Below are 22,811 nucleotides of genomic sequence, written 5' to 3'. Positions count from 1 at the left end.
AGTGAGATCATGTCAGTTGAGAAGTCTGACAGTTTTTTAATTTTCTTTTATCCATACAGTGTTGTAAAGTCGTGAAACTATGCATATTTCCTCAGAATGATTTGATCTTTGTATGAAAAAATGCTTTGAAGTGTTTGGAAGCTGCAATTTAAACATACAAGACAATTAATGTTTCCCTTTTTACTGTCATTTCAAAAATTCACCACGACAAAACCGTCCAAGCTAACCAAAATCCGTTCGCAATTTAAGTTCCTCAATGGTTTTTCTTAATGTAGACAAAGTTTGGTGTGTATAGTGTACTTCCCCTGGGAGGAGTATGCATTAATTCACAAAAGAAAATTCCCAAAAATCCATATTCAAGTCAAAATAGCCAACTTCCTGTTGGTCGTAGCTTATGACTGCGAATTAGAAAGTTGTCCGTCTTGAGAAGAACAATTTATGTACCAAGTTTGGTGTCTGTAGCTAAAACTAACCCCCCCACTTTTGACAAAAGGTGGCGCTATAGAGTGCCTCCTTCACGCCCTTTTAAAAGCTTTTGCCATTGTCTAGCTATCACTAATACTGATATGTGTTTTGAGTTTCATGTAAATCTGAGCTTGTTGTCTGCCTCAAACTCACCATAACAGAACATTCAAGTTTGACACGTTGCCATGGCAACACTATATCAGATATCAATATCCCCACAACAGATTTACATCGGCCGTGTTTTGTCATTATTCTGATGAAGTTTTAAGTAAATAGAGTAAAAATAAGATGCTGAATTCAAAGCATTTGGAAAATGACACACTTCCTGCTGCCAGTTGGTGGCGCTATAATGTTGACTCTTAATAGTCACATATATACGATCAGTATCATACAACGAACAAACCAATGAAGTTTGATCAAATTCAGGAAATGTATGTGGATGTTATTAGACATTTCCTGTTTCTTATTTCTCGCCATAATTTCAAAGCCTCGCCACGAGCAAACCGTTCGAGATATCAAAAATCCCCTCGCAATTTTTCATCCCCAATGTCTTGAGATCATGTTCACCGAGTTTCGTGGCGAACGGGTTGAAAACCTCAGAGGAGTATTTCAAATTCCAGAGCATGCTTTTTTTAAACAGCCCTGAATAGCTGACTTCCTGTTGGGCGGAGCCTATGACATAGAGCGCGAAAGTTGTTCAGCTCAATGAGATCTATAAGTGTACTGAGTTTCATATAAATACATGCAAGTGTGTGTGAGCTATGGTTCAAGGTGTCTGACTGTGTTCCAGGGGGCGCTGTAGAGCCCCTGTGCCACGCCCGGGTCCCAGTCTCTGTGGCGTCCTGATGGCCGCAGATTCCAATGAGTGTGCCAATTTTCAAGAGTTTTTGAGCATGTTAAGGCCCCCAAAAATGCCCGGAAGGTTTAAAAAAAAATTAAAAAAATAATAATAATAATAAATATAGCTGCAAGCAGCGATGTCGGGCTCAAGCCATCAGTGCAACGCCACCCCGGTGGCATCAGGATAACTGTGCCCAGCGGGCATAAGCATTTACAGTAACCCTCTGACAATCAGTTTTAAGGGATGCGGCAGTTAAAGGGTTAATCCGACCAATCTAGACTTTGAAATCACATACACAGAACAATATATATAACTTTAGTAACACTTTATTTTAATATTTATAAAAAATGTATAAGGTGTGCATTGTAGCTGACACCTATATGAACACATTACAATTGCTTTGTGACTGCAAGTCTTTCTTCTCAAATGCTATTGAGCTTCAAATTTGCATTTGAGCCCATGTGAAAAAGTTGCATAATTTACATATGACTTACAGTTTGTTGTAATAAATATCAAACATTCAATTTAATTGTGCATTATAGCTGTCACCTAGATGAACAATTACAGTTGTTTTTATGACTGTAAGTCATTCTCTTCAAATGCTACTGACGTTAGAAAAGTGTATAACAATATCACATGTAACTTTAGAGACCGGCCCTAAATTTGAGACTCTAGAAAGTCCAATGTCAAGACAACTTTATGCCTGTTTTATTTTCTTTAGTTTTCTTTTCTCTGTGCCGGATTGCTGATGTCCTATACCCAGGCATAGATGTCCATCCATCAATTACGAACATTCAGCCGCAAACATGAGGTGTGAGCGGTCGCGAACGCGGATGGGAGAATGACGCATGTTTTTTTTTTTTTTTTTTTTTTGAGCAACTGGGATGGTGCCCCCTCTGGGAGTTGGTGCCCTACGAAGACTGCATACTATGTTATACTGCATAATGTTAACAAATTAGACATTATTTTACAGTGTTACCAAATCCTTAAATAATGTATTAGTGTTTTGTAATGATTTTAATGACCTATAAGCATTTGTGAAATAGTTTTGCTTGCATTGCAGCTTTATCTGTCAGTTGAAGAGTTTTACTGTTACATCCATGAGATTAATAAATGTCATGTCACGTCACAGGTTGTCATAGGTCAGTATCAAATGAGTTTGAAATTATTATTTGCAGCACAAATTAGGGTTCTTAGGATGTTTTTAAATCCCTAAAACTGTCAGAAAAGGATAAGGCCTAAGAGATTTCTTAACCTGTAATGAAAGGAAAAAACACCACCATTAGCAACAACAAAAACAATAACAATTTAAAATACAGATTTTTTTTTTCCTGATTATTAAAGGGATGATTAGGTCTCTCTGTCTCTCTCTCTGCCAGACAGCCCCTCCCTACAGTCCACACACACTGTCACAGTCACCAACCCCCTCACACTCCCCCTCCCTCTCCCCCTCCCTTCCCTCACACAGACAGGGTGGCCAGAGTGAGATCATGTCAGTTGAGAAGTCTGACAGTTTTTTAATTTTCTTTTATCCATACAGTGTTGTAAAGTCGTGAAACTATGCATATTTCCTCAGAATGATTTGATCTTTGTATAAAAAATGCTTTGAAGTGTTTGGAAGCTGCAATTTAAACATACAAGACAATTAATGTTTCCCTTTTTACTGTCATTTCAAAAATTCACCACGACAAAACCGTTCAAGCTAACCAAAATCCGTTCGCAATTTAAGTTCCTCAATGGTTTTTCTTCATGTAGACAAAGTTTGGTGTGTATAGTGTACTTCCCCTGTGAGGAGTATGCATTAAATCAGAGCTCAATTTAAATATTCAAATCAAAATAGCCGACTTCCTGTTGGTCGTAGCTGATGACTGTGAATTAGAAAGTTGTCCGTCTTGAAAAGAACAATTTATGTACCAAGTTTGGTGTCTGTAGCTAAAACTAACCCCCCCACTTTTGACAAAAGGTGGCGCTATAGAGTGCCTCCTTCACGCCCTTTTAAAAGCTTTTGCCATTGTCTAGCTATCACTAATACTGATATGTGTTTTGAGTTTTATGTAAATCTGAGCTTGTTGTCTGCCTCAAACTCACCATAACAGAACATTCAAGTTTGACACGTTGCCATGGCAACACTATATCAGATATCAATATCCCCACAACAGATTTACATCGGCCGTGTTTTGTCATTATTCTGATGAAGTTTTAAGTAAATAGAGTAAAAATAAGATGCTGAATTCAAAGCATTTGGAAAATGGCACACTTCCTGCTGCCAGTTGGTGGCGCTATAATGTTGACTCTTAATAGTCACATATATACGATCAGTATCATACAACGAACAAACCAATGAAGTTTGATCAAATTCAGGAAATGTATGTGGATGTTATTAGACATTTCCTGTTTCTCATTTCTCGCCATAATTTCAACGCCTCGCCACGGGCAAACCGTTCGAGATATCAAAAATCCCCTCGCAATTTTCCATCCCCAATGTCTTGAGATCATGTTGACCGAGTTTGGTGGCAATCAAGTAAAAGACCTATGACAAGTATATCAAATTCCAGAGCATGCTTTTTATAAACAGCCCTAAATAGCTGACTTCCTGTTGGGCGGAGCCTATGACATAGAGTGCGAAAGTTGCTCGGCTCAATGAGATCTATAAGTGTACTGAGTTTCATATAAATACATGAAAGTGTGTGTGAGCTATGGTTCAAGATTTCTGCCTGTGTTCCAGGGGGCGCTGTAGAGTCCCTGTGCCACGCCCGGGTCCCAGTCTCTGTGGCGTCCTGATGGCCGCAGATTCCAATGTGTGTGCCAATTTTCAAGAGTTTTTGAGCATGTTAAGGCCTCCAAAAACCCCCGGAAGGTTTAATAAAAAATAAAAAAAATAATAATAAGAAGAAGAATAATCCTTAGAAGAACAATAGGGCTCTTCGCCCCTTCGGGCTTGAGCCCTAATTAAAGCTGCAAGCAGCGATGAACGGGCCCTCGCACCCGGGCTCACCGCCATCGTGTGGCTTTAGTAAAAAGGTGAACGTTGATAAATATGCATTTAATGTCCTAAATATAAGTGGAATATATCAAAGTATATCCCATATATGTGCTAATCTTACCGTTGCCAGCAGGTGGCGCTATCATTATAATGGAATATTGGCCTTCAGATGTGTTCAGGGCAGGACTTTTATCGAACATGTGAGGTTTGGGGAGGATTGGACATTTTATGCTTGAGTTACAACAACTTCTCTTGCTGTGGCAAGACATCAAATTTTGTCATGGCGCCATGGAAACGGCCTTTAACAAAAACTCAAGATCTCCAAAAGTTAACATTGCACAGGCCTTTAGATTAGATTAACCACAAAATATATGTTAATCTCAAAAAAATTATAGAAGTAGTTTGTCGCAGCGTAAAACATGTCACTTCCTGTTGCCAATAGGTGGCGCTATGACTATAACTGAATGTGGGCATGTAGATCTGTTAAGGGAAGAAGTTTTATCTAACATGTGAAGTTTGGGGCAGATTGGACATTGTATGTCTGAGTTACAGCAACTTCCTTTTTCATGGCGAAACATCGAAATTTGTCAGGCCGCCATGGACACGCCCTTTAACGAAATCTAAAGATCTTCGCAATTTAACATCGCAAAGGGCTTAAGATTACACTGACCAGGTTTGGTGTTGATCTGAATAAATCTTTAGGAGGAGTTTGTTAAAGTACAACCCCTGAAAATGGCAAAAACAACGCCAATTTTGCAGAGAAAATTCTAAATAACCGACTTCCTGTTGGGATTCGGATTTCGTACCAAGAGACTTTTTTGTAGGTATTGGTGTGTTACATGTGTATACCGATTTTTGTATATGTACATGAAACATAGCTCGAGGCGCACTCTGTTGAAAGTGTATAGGTGGCGCTATAGAGCCATTTTGCCACACCTGATGGAATTTTGGCCTTCAGATGTGTTCAGGCCAGGACTCTTATCACACATGTGCAGTTTGGGGAAGATCGGAAATTTTATGCCTGAGTTATAACATCTTTTATTCCCATGGCGAGACATCGAACTTCGTGATGGCGCCATGGACACGCCTTTTAACGAAAACTCAAGATCTTCACAACTAAACATCGCACAGGCCTTTAGATTAGACTGACCACAAAAAATACATTGATGTCATAAAATTTCTAGGAGTAGTTCATCGCAGTGTAAAATATGTCACTTCCTGTTGCCAGTAGGTGGCGCTATGACTATAACTGAATATGGGCATGTCAATCTGTTCAGGTAAGGAGTCTCATCAAACATGTGAAGTTTGGGGCAGATTGGTCATTGTATGTCTGAGTTATAGCAACTTCATTTTTCATGGCGAATCATCGAAATTCGCCAGGCCGCCACGGACACGCCCATTAACGAAAACTCAAAAGCTTCGCAATTTAACATCGCAAAGGCCTTCAGATTAGGCATACCAAATTTGGTGTTGATCTGAATGAATCTCTAGGAGGAGTTCGTTAAAATACAACGCATGGAAATGACAAAAATGACACAAAATTTGCTCATAATATTAGTAATAACCGACTTCCTGTTGGGTTTCGGATTTTGCTCCAAGAGACTTTTTTGTAGGTGTTGGAGAGTTACATGTGTATACCGATTTTCATACATGTACATGAAACGTAGCTCGAGGCGCACACCGTTGAACGTGTATAGGTGGCGCTGTTGAGCCATTTTGCCACACCCACTTCTGAAACCCATATCAGACGTAAATTTTCGCCAGTTCTGAGGTGTGTGCAAAGTTTCATGACTTTTCGAGCATGTTTAGGCCCTCAAAAATGCGATTCATTTTGGAGAATAATAATAATAATAATAATAATAATAATAATAATAATAATAATAATAATAAACGGAGCAATTCCAAGAGGGTCCTCACACCATCGGTGCTCGGGCCCTAATAATAATAATAATAATAATTAAAGCTGCAAGCAGCGATGAACGGGCCCTCGCACCCGGGCTCACCGCCATCGTGTTGCTTTAGTAAAAAGGTGAACGTTGAGAAATATGCATTTAATGTCCTAAATATAAGTGGAATATATCAAAGTATATCCCATATCTGTGCAAATCTTACCGTTGCCAGCAGGTGGCGCTATTATTATAATGGAATATTGGCCTTCAGATGTGTTCAGGCCAGGACTCTTATCGAACATGTGAAGTTTGGGGAAGATTGAACATTTTATGCTTGAGTTACAACAACTTCTCTTGCTGTGGCAAGACATCAAATTTTGTCATGGCGCCATGGAAACGCCCTTTAACAAAAACTCAGGATCTCCAAAAGTTAACATTGCACAGGCCTTTAGATTAGACTGACCACAAAATATATGTTAATCTCAAAAAAATTATAGGAGTAGTTTGTCGCAGCGTAAAACATGTCACTTCCTGTTGCCAATAGGTGGCGCTATGACTATAACTGAATGTGGGCATGTAGATCTGTTAAGGGCAGAAGTTTTATCTAACGTGAAGTTTGGGGCAGATTGGACATTGTATGTCTGAGTTACAGCAACTTCCTTTTTCATGGCGAAACATCGAAATTTGTCAGGCCACCATGGACACGCCCTTTAACGAAATCTAAAGATCTTCGCAATTTAACATCGCAAAGGGCTTAAGATTACACTGACCAGGTTTGGTGTTGATCTGAATAAATCTCTAGGAGGAGTTCGTTAAAGTACAACCCCTGAAAATGGCAAAAACAACGCCAATATTGCAGAGAAAATTCTAAATAACCGACTTCCTGTTGGGATTCGGATTTCGTACCAAGAGACTTTTTTGTAGGTATTGGTGTGTTACATGTGTATACCGATTTTTGTACATGTACGTGAAACATAGCTCGAGGCGCACTCTGTTGAAAGTGTATAGGTGGCGCTATCGAGCCATTTTGCCACACCTGATGGAATTTTGGCCTTCAGATGTGTTCAAGCCAGGACTCTTATCACACATGTGAAGTTTGGGGAAGATCGGACATTTTATGCCTGAGTTATAACATCTTTTATTCCCATGGCGAGACATCGAACTTCGTGACGGCGCCATGGACACGCCTTTTAACGAAAACTCAAGATCTTCACAACTTAACATCGCCCAGGGCTTTAGATTAGACTGACCACAAAAAATACATTGATGTCATAAAATTTCTAGGAGTAGTTCATCGCAGTGTAAAATATGTCACTTCCTGTTGCCAATAGGTGGCGCTATGACTATAACTGAATATGGGCATGTCAATCTGTTCAGGTCAGGAGTCTCATCAAACATGTGAAGTTTGGGGCAGATTGGTCATTGTATGTCTGAGTTATAGCAACTTCCTGTTTCATGGCGAATCATCGAAATTCGCCAGGCCGCCACGGACACGCCCATTAACGAAAACTCAAAAGCTTCGCAATTTAACATCGCAAAGGCCTTCAGATTAGGCATACCAAATTTGGTGTTGATCTGAATGAATCTCTAGGAGGAGTTCGTTAAAATACAACGCATGGAAATGACAAAAATGACACAAAATTTGCTCATAATATTAGTAATAACCGACTTCCTGTTGGGTTTCGGATTTTGCTCCAAGAGACTTTTTTGTAGGTATTGGAGAGTTACATGTCTATACCGATTTTCATACATGTACATGAAACGTAGCTCGAGGCGCACACCGTTGAACGTGTATAGGTGGCGCTGTTGAGCCATTTTGCCACACCCACTTCTGAAACCCATATCAGACGTAAATTTTCGCCAGTTCTGAGGTGTGTGCAAAGTTTCATGACTTTTCGAGCATGTTTAGGCCCTCAAAAATGCGATTCATTTTGGAGAAGAAGAATAATAATAATAAATATAGCTGCAAGCAGCGATGGCGGGCTCAAGCCACCAATGCCATCGCCACCCCGGTGGCATCAGGTAAACTGTGCCCAGCGGGCACATGCATTCACAATATCCCTCTGGCAGTGAGGTTCTAAAGGATACGGCAGTTAAAGGGTTAATCCGAATCATCTAGACTTTAAAATCACATTCACAGAACAATATATATATTAGTAACACTGTACAATAAGATTTCATTTATAAACATTATGTTAACATAACAATATTTATATAGCATTCATTCATGTCAGTTAATATTCCAAACTTAAACATGAAAACATTGTTTTATTGTGATTTTTTTCCAAGTACATTTTACCAATTCCAAACCATATAAATCTTAATAACTACCATTATTTTTTATTTAATCATTTATGAGTGCTATACAATAGTCCAGGAAAGCTGGAAGAGAAAAACTTCTTATATTCATGTGTGCAGAATTATTAGGCATGTTTTCTTTTACAGATGAAATGCGCTAAAATAGACTTTTAACTCAAACTGTAAGGTCGAAAATTATGAAATACCCATGAGAAATATCAAACACAAATGCAATACAGAAATGGATAAGTTAAGACTTGACCATTGTACAAAAAATACTGACTGGGTCATGAGGTCAGAAAAGAAGAAGAAAAAAGCAGGTCAAGAAGAACTGACAAAAAGAATTGCAAAATAATTAGTAATTAATGTGAAGATTAATTTTTAGTCAATTCTGCAAGACAGACTTTTCAGGAAAGGAGGTGGAATAAAAATGAGCTCCTAAATCTTAATCCTGGATTCTGGAAGATATATTCCTCAAACCATCGAACAAGAGGAGGTGGTGCTGGTCCTTCACGAGTCACTCTAATCTGTGCATAAAGCCTATATATAAAGACTTAATATATAGTATTTCACAATACTTCATGGTATTCTAATTAAATCATTTTTTGGAATCTTAGATCTCTCAGAACCTGACACATTGTAATTCTGAGACTCCAGGAAAGTGGCAGTTCTGTAAAATGTTGGCGCTGGAGACTAAATGCACCCTAATAGTTTCACACCTAATTCACTTAACACACACACACACACACACATTACCCACAGTGACAGTGGGACTGAGTGACATCAGATGTATGATAGTTTTTTTTAAATTTTCTATCATCCATATAGTGTTGTATAGTCATGAAACTATGGTCATGAGACCAGTCATTCTGAGGAAATATGCCTCAGAATGACTGGTCTTCTATGTGTACATTTTTTTTTTTTTAAGTGTTTAGAAGCTGCACTTTAAAAAAATAAAAAGACATTTACTGGTTCCTTTTTTACTATTATTTCAAAAAACATCACGGCAAAACCATTCAAGCTATCCAAAATTCATTCGCACCTGTTCTGTAAGATTAATTCTTTAAACAGTGGCAAAAGAGGATGTGGTGCTGATCCTTCAAGAGTCACTCAAAACGTATCTGTCCATAAAGCCTATAAAGAATTATTCTTAATATACAGTTCAAAATACTTCAGCTTGTTATTCTAATTAAGTGAGGGTCATTTTATCAGTAAAATATATACAATTCATTTTTTTTTTTTGAAAGATTTCTATAAATGATTTAAATCATACTCGTTTCTACAATAATTATTTAAAAGTAATCCTATAGCTCCATCTGGTGACCATTATTGGTACTAAGAATTGCAAGCTTGATTTATAAGTTATGATAGTTTTAATTTTAGGCTGGCTCTTGAAAATGATAAAGCTATGAAACTTACTGTGCTTCCTTCAAATGAGGACTTCTACTTATATAAAAAATTATGAAGAGTTAGAATGAAAAATTTTAAAGATATAGTAAAATAACTATTGTATTTTTTTATGTTACATTAATAAATCTCTATGGCAACACCATTTAAGCTATCCTAAACCCATTCACAATTTAACATCTCAGTATATTGGCATCATGTTGAAAAAGGAGTATGGAGTAGTATGAGGAGGAGTATGAATTCATTTACAGGCTGATTTTATCATAAATCCACAATAAAATTTATTTTTCTGTTCTGTATCAATCTGTGTTGTTGTTTGTTTATTTTTATCTTTTATTTTTCATAGGAAGATAACTGATCCTTTACTCTCCTTTTTAATAAATGTGCTTATAAACCAAAAACAAGCTATTTATAGCTGTATTTATAAACTGCTTACTACTGACTATTAATATTGGGACAAGGCTTTATAAAGCATGAACCGACTATTTACTTTTTGAGTTTGAAATTATTATTTGCAGCACAAATAAGGTTTTTTAATATTTTTAAAAATCCCTAAAACTGTCAGAAAAGGATAAGGCCTAAGATTTCTATGTGAGTGGCTACATTTATTTGTTTTATAACTATAATGCATAAACTATGAAATTATACAAAATGTATAAAAAAGTACAACAGTCATTGTTTTCCAATGTTTTTTTTTTTTTTTTTTTTTTGGATTTACATTAAAAAAAATTAGCCTACTGCAATCATTCTAAACAGCTTGAATAAAACCTGTTAATATTTATTATAGACCACTGTAACTGTGTATAATCTAACAAACAAGTTTATTATGAAAATAAAAGTGTGTACACCAGATAAAGAAATTGCTAACAATAGTATAATAGAGCATGTTTTAGGTTTTTAGGCGTTTAGATGCAGATATGGACAAATCAAATGTAAAATAAAATGTAATTGATTTAATTAAATATAGATTAATTCTTGTTAGAGCAAAATAATAAATAAATAAATAAATAAATACGTACACACATTAAAAAAGCAGCCAAGATGAATGAATTTCATTTTTTATATAGATTAAAATTGAAGACAGAAGCAGCTGGTATATGCGGCCACTTAATATTAAAATCCAGTAGATCCACTTCAGATATATTTCTCAACAGTTTATGTTCACGTGGCTGTTTTCGTTTATATTCGCCAAGCTATTATGTATTTTGAAATAATCTTGTCCGTGATGTGTTCGTTCGTACGACGAAAGCCAGAATCCTGCAGCTCGAGAGATACATGTTATTCTGCCAGTCGCGGTGTCAAATAGTCTTGCGCACTTAAACGGGTCACAAACACCTGCATTTAGCCCTTGATGTGTTACAATGGGTTTATTGTGTGCATTTGTGGTAATATTTTATTTAAAAAAGCTCTTAAACAAGAATAAATTCGTTTGTTTTGAGCTCGACACTGTACGCGCTGATCGGAGGCGTGATTTCAGATAGGCAGCCACAAATATTTCATTTTCACACAAACAGTTCAAAAACATCTGAATTTAGCTCTTGGTGTGTTCTAATTGGTTGATTGTGTGATATCGCTGTAATAATTTATTTTTAAAAGCTATAAAACAGGAATAAATTCGTTTTCTCTGAGCTCTTTACTCCAGACGCTCGTGATCACAGCGGTGATTCATCTCTCCTATTTCTCACGTATCTCTGGCCAGAAATAATTTATCCATGAGCCCTGAACCGGTAATAATCAGATATGTTGGTTTAGCTTGTCAGTGTGAATTAAATCTAAGTATTTATTTGTATTTTTAACCGATTTAAAAGTGAAAGTAAAAGTCCGGTAATTGCACCTGTAGGGGCGCAATTTCTCTCAGACAATGGAAGTCTGAAGCACACATACTCAAACAGAGGGACAAAGTGAGATGAGATGTCTGAGAGTTTTTTAATTTTCTGTTATCCATACAGTGTTGTAAAGTCTTGAAACTATGCATATTTCCTCAGAATGACTTTTTCATCTGTATGAAAAAATTCTTTGACGTGTTTGGAAGCTGCATTTTAAAAATACAATAATGATTCCCTTTGTAAGGTAATTTCAAAAAATCACCACGGCAAAACCATTCAAGCTATCCAAAATCCATTCACAATTTAAGTTCCTATCAGAAATACTGATGTGTGTTCAGAGTTTTGTGAAATTCTAAGTATGTTATTTGCCTCAAAATCACCTGAGAAGTATTCCAGTTTGACATGTTGCCACGCCAACAATTTTTTAGATATCAATATCCCCCTTGCAGATTTATATCGGCTGTGTTTTAACATTATTCTGATGAAGTTTGAAGCAAATCGAGTAATAATAAGATGCTGAATTCAAATCATTTTGAAAATGACACACTTCCTGCTGCCAGTTGGTGGCGCTATAACTTTGACTCATAATAGTCACATATATGCGATCGACATCATACAACGAATAATCTGATGAAGTTTGATTAAAATCAGGAACTGTATGTGGATGGTATTAGACATTTCCTGTTTCTCATTTCTCGCCATAATTTCAACGCCTCGCCACGAGCAAACCGTTCGAGATATCAAAAATCCCCTGGCAATTTTTCATCCCCAGTGTCTTGAGATCATGTTGACCGAGTTTGGCGGCAATCGAGAAAAAAACCTATGACAAGTATTTCAAATTCCAGAGCATGCGCTTTTTACATAACTCTAAATAGCTGACTTCCTGTTGGGTGGAGCCTATGACATGCAATATGAAAGTTGTTCGGCACGATGAGATCTATATGTGTACTGAGTTTCATATGAATATGTGCAAGTATGTGTGAGCTATACATCAACATTTATGACTGTGTTCCAGGGGGCGCCATAGAGCCCCTGTGCCACGCCCGGGTCCCAGCCTCTGCAGGCTCCTAAAGGCCACAGATTCCAAAGTGTGCGCAAATTTTCAAGAGTTTTTGAGTATGTTAAGGACCCCCAAAGCCCCCACAACTTTGACGAAAAATTTGAATACTAAACCTTAAATAGCCAACTTCCTGTTGGGCGGAGCCTATGATATGCAATACAAAAGTTGTTTGGATTGATGAGATTTATATGTGTACCGAGTTTCATACGTCTACGAGCAAGAATGTATGATATATGGCCCTCCATATTCCAGGGGGCGCTGTAGAGCCCCTGTGCCACGCCCGTGTATCAGTCTCTGCCCGGCCCTAATGGCCGCAGGTTCCAATCTGTGTGCCAATTTTCAAGACTTTTTAAGCACGTTAAGGGCCCCAAAAGCCCCCGAGACGTTGGAAAAAAAAAATAAAAATAATAATAATAATAATAATAATAATAATAATAAAAAATAATCCTAAGGAAAACAATAGGCCTCTCGCCCTTTGGGCTTGAGCCCTAATAATAATAATAATAATAATAATAATAATAATAATAATAATAATAATAATAATAAACGGAGCAATTCCAAGAGGGTCCTCACACCATCGGTGCTCGGGCCCTAATAAACGGAGCAATTCCAAGAGGGTCCTCACACCATCGGTGCTCGGGCCCTAATAATGCTCAAAAAGATAAAAGTTTATAGACCGTGAAGTGCCTTTTTTTTTTTTTTTTTTTTTTACCACACTGAATTATTTTTTTTATTTCATATAAAAATACATTAAATCAGTCCTGGAGCAATCCATAAAAGTCTCTGGCCTGCTGATCTCGAGGGTGACTTCCTCAACAGGTTCCAACATGTCGGTCAAATTGGAAACTGTGTCCCATTGGTCTACAGCTGGAGTAGCAATGTTTCCATATTCTCCGGCATAGATATTGAGTGCTCGTTTCTGCTCTGCATAATGTGGCACATGGAGTTGCAGTGAAGGGGTTTTAGACTGAATGATATTATGCTGGGGGAGGACAAATTTCTTCCTGAAATATTTTCTGATTCTGCTTTGTAAGCACATAGTGGTTGAAATGTTTAGCTATGTTCTTTAACTTAACATCCAGCACTGCTTGCTGACTGTCGATGCCATCGGTCACCACAAGCTTTATGGTTTATGCACTGCGGCTGAGATCTGGTATTTCTGCCAATCTGAGGCCTTTAACAATGTCAGCACCACTGTCACGGAGCACAAGTACAACCCTGTCGTGGCTGATGTCCCAGTACTTCAGCAGGCTGATGAACATGTCCCTGCTGTACTTCTCAGTGTGGGAGCCAGACATGGCCTTGGCATTTAGGACGACTTGTTTTCTTTCCCAGTTGTTGTCAATGAAATGACATGTTAGACTCGTCAGTGCTTCAGTGTCCCCAGAACAACAGTTTTTCGTGAAAGACAAAAGAGAGCCAGCATCCTCTGCAGTCAGTGCTTTTATTTTCTTCTCAACTTTTGCAATAATACCATCAAGAAAAAAAAACTGAAAAAAAGGGCTAAACCCTATAATTCAGATTAATTTTCATTAATGCAAATAGGGATGTCAACGATTAATCTATGATTGAGCAACACGAAGTTTATTAGTAATAAATAGTAAATATATGGCCAAATGGACTTTAAAATATCAGCATTAAAGCCTTAGCTTTATCTCCCAGGACTGTTGTTGAATCTTTCAAAGGTTTTGGCTTGGGGTCCTTCACATGCGGCAGCGGCACTTTCCTCCGCACCAATAACACGGGGCTGCCCGTGGACGTCCCTGACTTTAAATCACGCTACTAAGCACAGATTTTAGGCCAATGTCGATATATAAAAAAATGACACATATCGGCCAACAGATATATCTGTCGACCTCTAAAACAGACGCAATACAGAGAGGTGAGGGAGACAATATTCAGGGCAAAAACATGTATAGTGATGAAATATCTGTTGTTTAACATTTATATTAAGGTTTAAAAGTCAACATGCAGTGCGAGTAATTTATCAGAGTAGGTACAGTGAAAGGACAGTTTCCTAAAATATTTGTTTTCTGTCTTATGACAGGTGGTCTTTTAAATTAAGTGCTATATGTTTTCATAGCATTCAGTTGGCTCATTTGTTTTAAGGACATTAGGCAGAATGTGGAATAGTGTGTTTTTGTCAGTAAATTTAAAATAAAGTAAACAGGGATTTTATACCCGTTAATCGAAAGATAATTGGCCAACTAATCGATTATAAAAATAATCATTAATTGCTCCCCTAGATCCTAAATGCATGATTGTATTAAATAGTTTTGTTTTTTGCATTTGGAACCGAATGTTTGTTTTTTATTCCTTCCGTCACTGTAAGAAAATACTTATCAGTTAAATCTCTGCCATCAAATGTGACATCGACCACAACAACAGCGTCATAACATCTGTCCTCGAGTAGTTTCTCTCTGTTCATAGGTCAAGGGTAAGCTCCCGTGATGATGGATCATCTCTTTACGTCATATTGTGTGAATGGGCGTAAATAACAGGGAATCCCATCTATCAACTAATATGCCACTATACATGCAATAATGAAACACGTTCAGTGGAAAACCAAGCTCAGATGCTAAATTTATACATTCTGCTGTGACCTACATACATGCAAACACTTAGATTAATAAAGCAGGAGTCTTGTGCTTGTCTCATGCTGAAAGCAGAAAATGTAGAAACAGCCCGGGCAATACTGCAAGAGTGTACCATAAAACAAGATCCTTTTAATAAGAATTGATCACAGGCTTAATTTGTTTACTCACTCCATGTTTTTGGCTTGAAACGAGTCCTGTGTTCAGCCAGTGACAACACGAATGCAACTCAGCGCTGTGAAAACAGAGAACATTTGACACAATTTCAATTCACACTTTCTAATTATCCATATGGCAAAAACAATATCTTAATAATGATGACATTGTGTAGGAGCTTCACCAGAGAGTGAATCAAGCGCCAAATGAATGTTGCACTTCAGGGACTCGCAGCCATTGCATAACTCTTTTACACAACTTGTTACATGACTTGTAGGACTGCCAGTAATTACTTTTTCCTGTGAAATCTCTAATCATGTTTGTTAGACATGGTTTCCTCTACCAAAAACAGTATTTATATCCTCTGATCCTTCTAATAAAACAGTTTTACTGTACTGGCATAGTTAACATTCATATTTATCAGGGCAGGCAGACGTGCTGAAAATAAATAGGTGTTATGTAAATGTTGGTGGCCGATTTTAAAAATCCAGTGTTGGGTTAAGATGGTCAGTAGGGTCAGCAAGTGACTACTTTTATCTTTAGCTTTAATGATCATTAAAAGTGGATTTGGTGTTTAATGCTTGCTTTTTTTCCACATTATGCATATTGTCAAAATAAGAAGGCTCTCTTATTTTGAAATGATTTAGCATTGCTGGCTGCTTGTTCATGTCTACAAAATGTGACATTATAAAACCTAGAATAAAACATTGTCTTAATTTCATCGTAAGTGATTGTTACTTGGCATAAATGCATGTTTTTAAACCGTGAGCCCATTGAATGCACAACAGTGCCACGTTTTGATTATGAAATGTACAGCACATATCATGTATTACATCATATATTTGAAGATTAATAAAAACGTTAAGCAGTTTAGCAATTCCTGTTTTTTTTTCTTCCCATCATCCCACCAAATTTAAGACAAGATGTTTGTTCTTCAATTTAAAAAGTAAAGTTAAAAAGTAGTTTAAGTAGTTAAAAGAAAATGTCTCTCTTATGAACACAAAAGTGCTATAGTTCTTTAGATTGGATCTCCCCAAAGCACATCTCTTAGAAAAACTCCTGCTGCCCATCGCTCTCTTCTCAGATGAGTTAAGTGTGTGTGTGTGTGTGTGTGTGTGTGGTCTGCTGTTCTTCACTTTTGACCGTCTACAACCTCCATCTGCATGTGCTCTGGTTCAAGTTTGATTGAATCATCTCTGTCTGGCTGCTCTTGGACAGACCTGATGAATGAGTCTTTAACCAAGAAAAATTGTGTGAGGGGAGGACATAATGCAGTTTTATGTTGTCCTATGCATTATTCCAACAAGGGGGACTTTATTTAATCCATAAGGAGATTATTGGATCATAAGAAACTGATTGCTTTTCTTTACCACAGTCACTCTTTGAAACTTTCTGTTTTGCCTTGATGGCAGCTGAAAATGAAAGTTGTTTTAGAGACATTCAGATGAAAGATTAGAACGTTTTCACATTTTTTCTTTTGTCTTTCTGAAGTTGCCTTATGCTGGGGATGAGCCAATATAGATAACTTATCTCTCCATGAAACTGTATTTATAAAAAATATAGATAAATGTTATAAATTAAGTTTGTTTTATAAATGATGCATAATATAATAATTGTAATTATATGCTAATTTGCAATCAAAATTTATTTCGATTTTTTTATAAAATACTTATAAAAGAAAAATTAACAACTGCTTCTGAATTCTTCCTACAAAGACAGACATGAAGCTGTTTGGTGCACATCTCTGCCACCCCCTGCTGCTAAAAATCTGCATTCACTGGATCCATTCACTATAATACAGATGTTCACAAACAGTTTGAGATTGTGGCTGTAATATGTATTAAAAAAAGGGTCAATTTTTCAAATTGAGACTTATACATCATCTGGAAGCTAAATCTAAATACAGAGAATCACCTTTAAATTTGTTCAAATGATGTTCTTGGAAATGCTTTTTTCTAATCAAAAATAGTTTTGATATATTTTTACAGTAGGAAATTTACAGAATATCCTCATAGAACATGATCTTAATATCCTAATGATTTTTGGAATATTTGTTTTTTTAATATAATTTTGACCCATGCAGTGTATTTTTGTTTATTGCTATAATTATACGCCAGTGACTTAAGGTTTTGTGCTAGTGTCTCACATAGTATATTTTAGTACTGGGCTGTTGAATGCTTGAATCTGATTGGCTGACATACATTCCAAGGTGTGCAATTATTTTCAGGAAAATGCACAGCTAAAGTAGTTCCAGGCGGGTCTTGACCACATCATTGATCATGACTTATGACTTATCATGACAATTATTTCAAAGGTCCATACAGCAAGAGAACCAAAACCCAGTGACCAAGCTAATAAATATAGTAAACAACAGGACAAAAATGAATGAGTTTGAGGATGAGGAATGAGATTATTAGTCCTACACACTGAGCATTATCTCTTACTTAAAGAGCCAGTAAGATGAAAATTGTAAGCTTCCTATCACTGTTTATAAGTCCTGTACATTAGGTTTAAATCCATCCAAGGTTAAAAAACATGGTCATTTTGTTAAAATATCATTTAAAAATTACCTCAATTCTCAGAGATCCCCAAACGGTTCGCGCGAAGCTGTTCAAAAGATACAGTTTCCTTAAACCCCACCTTTCAGTAGCATACTGTGTTCTGATTGGTCAACTAACATAGTCAGGTTTGATTGGTTGTTCCGCACACACCTCCACGGTAAACTATGCGTTAGCATCTGTTTGGAGTGAATTATGTCTTATTCCTCTCATCACGAAGCAAACAGTAAAATAAAAAACTTGAACAGTCTTGCTGCTTTTTCTTCTGTGTGTGTGTATTCAAGCCGCGCGCTTCAGTTTGAATCTGAATAGAGCGTTCAGCGCGGGGGCGTGGTCACATTAGATATAGTGAAGGGAGACATGAAAAACAGACATCACATGGTTTTCATATGGATTACTTTATCACAGAATATCTGTTTTCGGCAGCACTTGTTTAGTTTTAAAGAAGACATGTCAAGCTTTCTATAGATTTTTCTCTCATGTCTCTTCGTTGAGTATTCATATACACTTAATTTTAATGACGTGTTTGTACATGACGATCAGCGCAGAGAAAGGCTGCAGACAGCACACATACTGATAAGACGCTCTGGAGAAAACAAACACATAACTTCATAATCATACTTCGCGTTGTGATTCGGAGATGCTCGTTGGTCTAAATAAAGTTGGTAATGAACCCTCTTTTATGGCCAAACGCTTTGAAAATCCAGCCTTGTACTCACCGAGATTAGAAAAGCAGTCATAAGTGAAATGTTGTGAACAGAACAAAAGGGATTTGTTGTACTGCTCTGGTATTGTGGTGAAAATGAATTTTAGCCATTGGTTCTTGTGATCTTTATTCTTTGGCCGTGAAAATAAAACAAACTTGCCTTTACAATTAAAAACACACTGTCTCCTCGACATGATGCTCTCACACCAACCAGAGTGTCTGGTCAGAGTTTTGTTTCTCTCAAGACGGTAGGCGGAGATTATTAAGTGTTCCTAGTGACGTACATAGAGATGGGCAAAAGATTTGAAATCTATAACGACTCGTTTCAGCGATTCAGAGTCGACTACTTACTTTAGAAGCCAATAACTTTATCAATCGTGTACTTCTTGGTTTAATTACTTTGCACATCGTTTACACTGATGGACAGCTACATCATACACTGTAATACAGGTCATTTTTGATTTCCCATCGGTGTCGCTCTTGAATGTTCAGTATAGTATAGTGTTAGTATGTCATGTAATGTATAATTTTGGTTCTCTCTGCAGCTCTGTGGTGTAACTGCACCACACCAAAGTGTGTGAAGGATGGGTATAAGTGCGAGACCACGGGGGCGTGCATGGCCTCCACCTCAGTCATTGAAGGACAGGAGCAGCATGTGCGGCTCTGCATTGAGAAAGAGAACCTGGTTCCTCCGGGACAGCCGTTCTACTGCCTCAGCGCCGAGGGACTGATGAACACACACTGTTGTTACTCTAATTACTGCAACAGCATCGACCTGAGACTACCAACCGGTGAGCATCAGTATTTTTAATCAATAGCAGAAACAATTGCTGACTCCCAGATGAGGATCTAATGCAGCGTGTTCTCTGTCAGTGACTCAAGGAGCAGGTTCAGAGCAGGACTGGGGGCCGGTGGAGCTCACTGCTGTGGTGGTGGGGCCAGTGTTTGTGGTGTGTGTGCTGGTTCTGCTGGGTTTCTTCCTCTTCCATCATCACCAGCGAGCCTACGGCCACCGGCAGATACTGGAGGTAGAGGATCCCAGCACTGAACACATGTTCCTGGCCAAGGACAAGACTTTACAGGACCTCATCTACGACCTCTCCACCTCAGGATCAGGGTCGGGTTAGTATTGGATGAGAAAATGTGGTGTTGGTTTGTTTATGCATGTATGCAACAGTGTTATTTTAGTATGATTTATATATTATTGTAGTTTTTATTAAAATTTTGAATGGGCTTTTATTAGGGCTGCACGATATTGGGAAAAAATGACATTGCGATGTTTTATTTATTAAAGAGAGCGCGAGCCTGCGCGCGCGCGAGAGAGAGAGATTTAGTCTTAGTCGTTTATGTGCTTTTGTCACTTGTCATTAATTATTTAATTTTTTTTTATCACTATTTAGGTTTATTTCAGCTTTAAGCCTTATCCTCTGGTTGACTCTGCAGGTCTGCCTCTGTTCGTCCAGAGGACCGTGGCTCGTACCATAGTGCTGCAGGAGATCATCGGTAAAGGCCGCTTTGGGGAGGTGTGGAGGGGGAAGTGGAGAGGAGGAGACGTCGCTGTGAAGATCTTCTCCTCTCGTGAGGAGCGCTCCTGGTTTCGTGAAGCTGAGATCTACCAGACCATCATGCTCCGCCACGAGAACATCCTGGGCTTCATTGCTGCCGACAACAAAGGTAAACAAATAAATAAGCGGTGTGTTTTAATGAGCTGTTTTATAGTGCTGTCCTCTAATAATGTTTAATTCTCTCTGTCGCAGATAATGGCACGTGGACTCAGTTGTGGTTGGTGTCAGACTATCATGAGAATGGATCCCTGTTCGACTATTTGAACCGATATTCAGTCTCCATTGAGGGCATGATTAAACTAGCGCTGTCGGCTGCTAGCGGCCTAGCGCATCTACACATGGAGATACTGGGCACTCAGGGTGAGTTTTTCAGGGTTATTCAATTAAATTATGTCCATTACAATAACTAGTGAGCTAGTTTGATGTCTACATAGGGAGCTGACTTCTAACACATCTTCTGCATCAGATGCGCAGGCTTTTATTGTCATTTTAACTTTATTTTTGTCATGAAAGTAGCCATGGAGGATTGCATGCTGTTAAATTACTAATGAACAAAGAAACATCAGACATGAAAAGCATCGTGATTTGATCAAAAGATTAAAGGAGCCTGAACAATGCGTGTGGTCACATTAAACTCTTCTTCCTTTGTCCAGAGTTTCTGTGGGTCTTAAAATGGTTTTAAAAACCACAATTCAAGGCCTTAAAAATGTCTTCAGTCAAAGCCGAAAGTGTTAAATACATAAAATCATTGCATTAAATGTTGCATGCATTTTAGCACTTCAAAACATTTCTTCCTCAGTTTTTCCCCCCAATACAAATATCGAAACATCTTAAAATCAATGAATGAAGTCTTGAAAAATAGAACAAAATTCATTTTCACTTTTTTGCAGCATAATAAGAAGCTACAGTAAAAGTAATTTCGATATTCTAGAGGTTGGGAGATATTCAAGCCTTAAGTATTTTTTATTTATTTATTTGTAAAATTGAATACTCATTGTCAGATACACAAATTATTAGATTTTGCCGACAGTAACATGGACTGACCTTATAAAAAAAATGTTATTTCAGGAAGCTGATTATTGGCATTTATCAGTGTTCACTAAAGTGAATTGCATGAAAAGTTTTCTGACACTCTCAGTCGATTCTAGGAGAGTCTTGACAACTAATAAACAAACAGAGAGAGCACACAAATATTGGGTCCGTAAACAATTTTTATCAATACTTTTCAGTACAGAATCAGATCAAAACTGAAATTTCGCTACATGCAGCGATGACTTATGCGGTGTTCTTGTGCAGCCTGCTGTTTGAAACAGTCGTGATGTCTAAAAGTGTTGTGTATGTGGGAGCGTGTGAGGGTGCGGAACACCTCTTCCCTGGTCAGAGAGGTTTTACCAGATGTGTGTGCATCAGAAATGGTTTTGTGTTTGTCATCAGGGAAGCCTGGCATCGCTCACCGTGACCTGAAGTCCAAGAACATCCTGGTGAAGAAAAACTGCACGTGTGCCATCGCTGACCTCGGCCTGGCTGTTCGTCACGAGTCCGTCTCTGACACCATCGATATCGCCCCCAACCAGCGCGTCGGCACTAAGAGGTACAGCTCGTTACAGTAATCTGACCCAAACCGTCTGCTCATACGGTCAGTGTTTGAGTCTTCTACACGATGTTCCTTCAGTGATCCGGTGTGTGTGTGTGTTCCAGGTACATGGCGCCTGAGGTTCTAGAAGAGACTATTAACATGCGTCACTTTGACTCGTTCAAATGCGCAGACATCTACGCTCTGGGACTCGTGTACTGGGAAATCGCTCGCCGCTGCAATGCTGGAGGTGCTGAAATAAAGTGAAACCATTCTTCAAGATTTGGCATAAAAAGCACTTGAAGCATGTTAAAAGTTCAAGTGAGAATTTATTTTTTTTTGTTTTGTTTGCATTCAGGTATTCATGAAGAGTACCAGCTGCCCTACTATGACCTGGTGCCCTCTGACCCTTCCATAGAGGAGATGAGGAAAGTGGTGTGTGATCAGAGGTTACGACCCAACATTCCTAACTGGTGGCAGAGTTATGAGGTGAGAGAGAGAGAGAGATCGCAACAACCCTGTGAATGCTCTACAGCTACTGTACGGTTTTCTTTCTTCTCCTGAACCCACTTAAAATAGCCTTTCTGCATCGTCATGATTTCTGAATTGCCTATTTTTGTTTTATTTAAACATTGTCTTTTCAGATTGGGAAGGTGGTGTCGAATTTTGAAAGATAAGATTTACAAACCATTTATACTTTTTGCCATTTCAACAAAACTTCAGTTAAAAAGTGCTCTAAACTTCAGAAAGTGTTGCTTGTCCACTTCACCATCAGTTCTATTAATTAAAATGATATATAAGCACATTTATTTTTGCATTTTATATTTTTACTAGCAATAAACCATACAAATAAGTATATTTAGGAATTTTTTAAATAATATATATTTTTT

General features: G+C 37.8%; 1 protein-coding gene across 2 annotated transcripts in view; it reads left to right on the top strand.

Annotated features, from left to right (window-relative positions):
* acvr1bb (activin A receptor type 1Bb) overlaps positions 1-22,811 on the top strand; it is an 87,772-nt gene that overhangs the window by 62,015 nt on the left and 2,946 nt on the right. The window contains exons 2-8 of one of the 2 annotated variants that reach the window (XM_052558166.1): positions 19,329-19,574; positions 19,657-19,905; positions 20,227-20,457; positions 20,541-20,708; positions 21,783-21,939; positions 22,047-22,171; positions 22,280-22,410. In XM_052558166.1, the coding sequence (XP_052414126.1) occupies positions 19,329-19,574; positions 19,657-19,905; positions 20,227-20,457; positions 20,541-20,708; positions 21,783-21,939; positions 22,047-22,171; positions 22,280-22,410 (1,307 nt within the window). The remainder of the gene's footprint in view (positions 1-19,328; positions 19,575-19,656; positions 19,906-20,226; positions 20,458-20,540; positions 20,709-21,782; positions 21,940-22,046; positions 22,172-22,279; positions 22,411-22,811) is intronic. The other variant, XM_052558167.1, reaches the window with a different exon arrangement.

Source organism: Carassius gibelio, chromosome B6 (assembly GCF_023724105.1).
Source record: "Carassius gibelio isolate Cgi1373 ecotype wild population from Czech Republic chromosome B6, carGib1.2-hapl.c, whole genome shotgun sequence".
NCBI classification, from domain to species: Eukaryota; Metazoa; Chordata; class Actinopteri; order Cypriniformes; family Cyprinidae; genus Carassius; species Carassius gibelio.
Note: the sequence above shows the minus strand (reverse complement) of the source record. Positions and strands in the feature narration are given on the sequence as shown.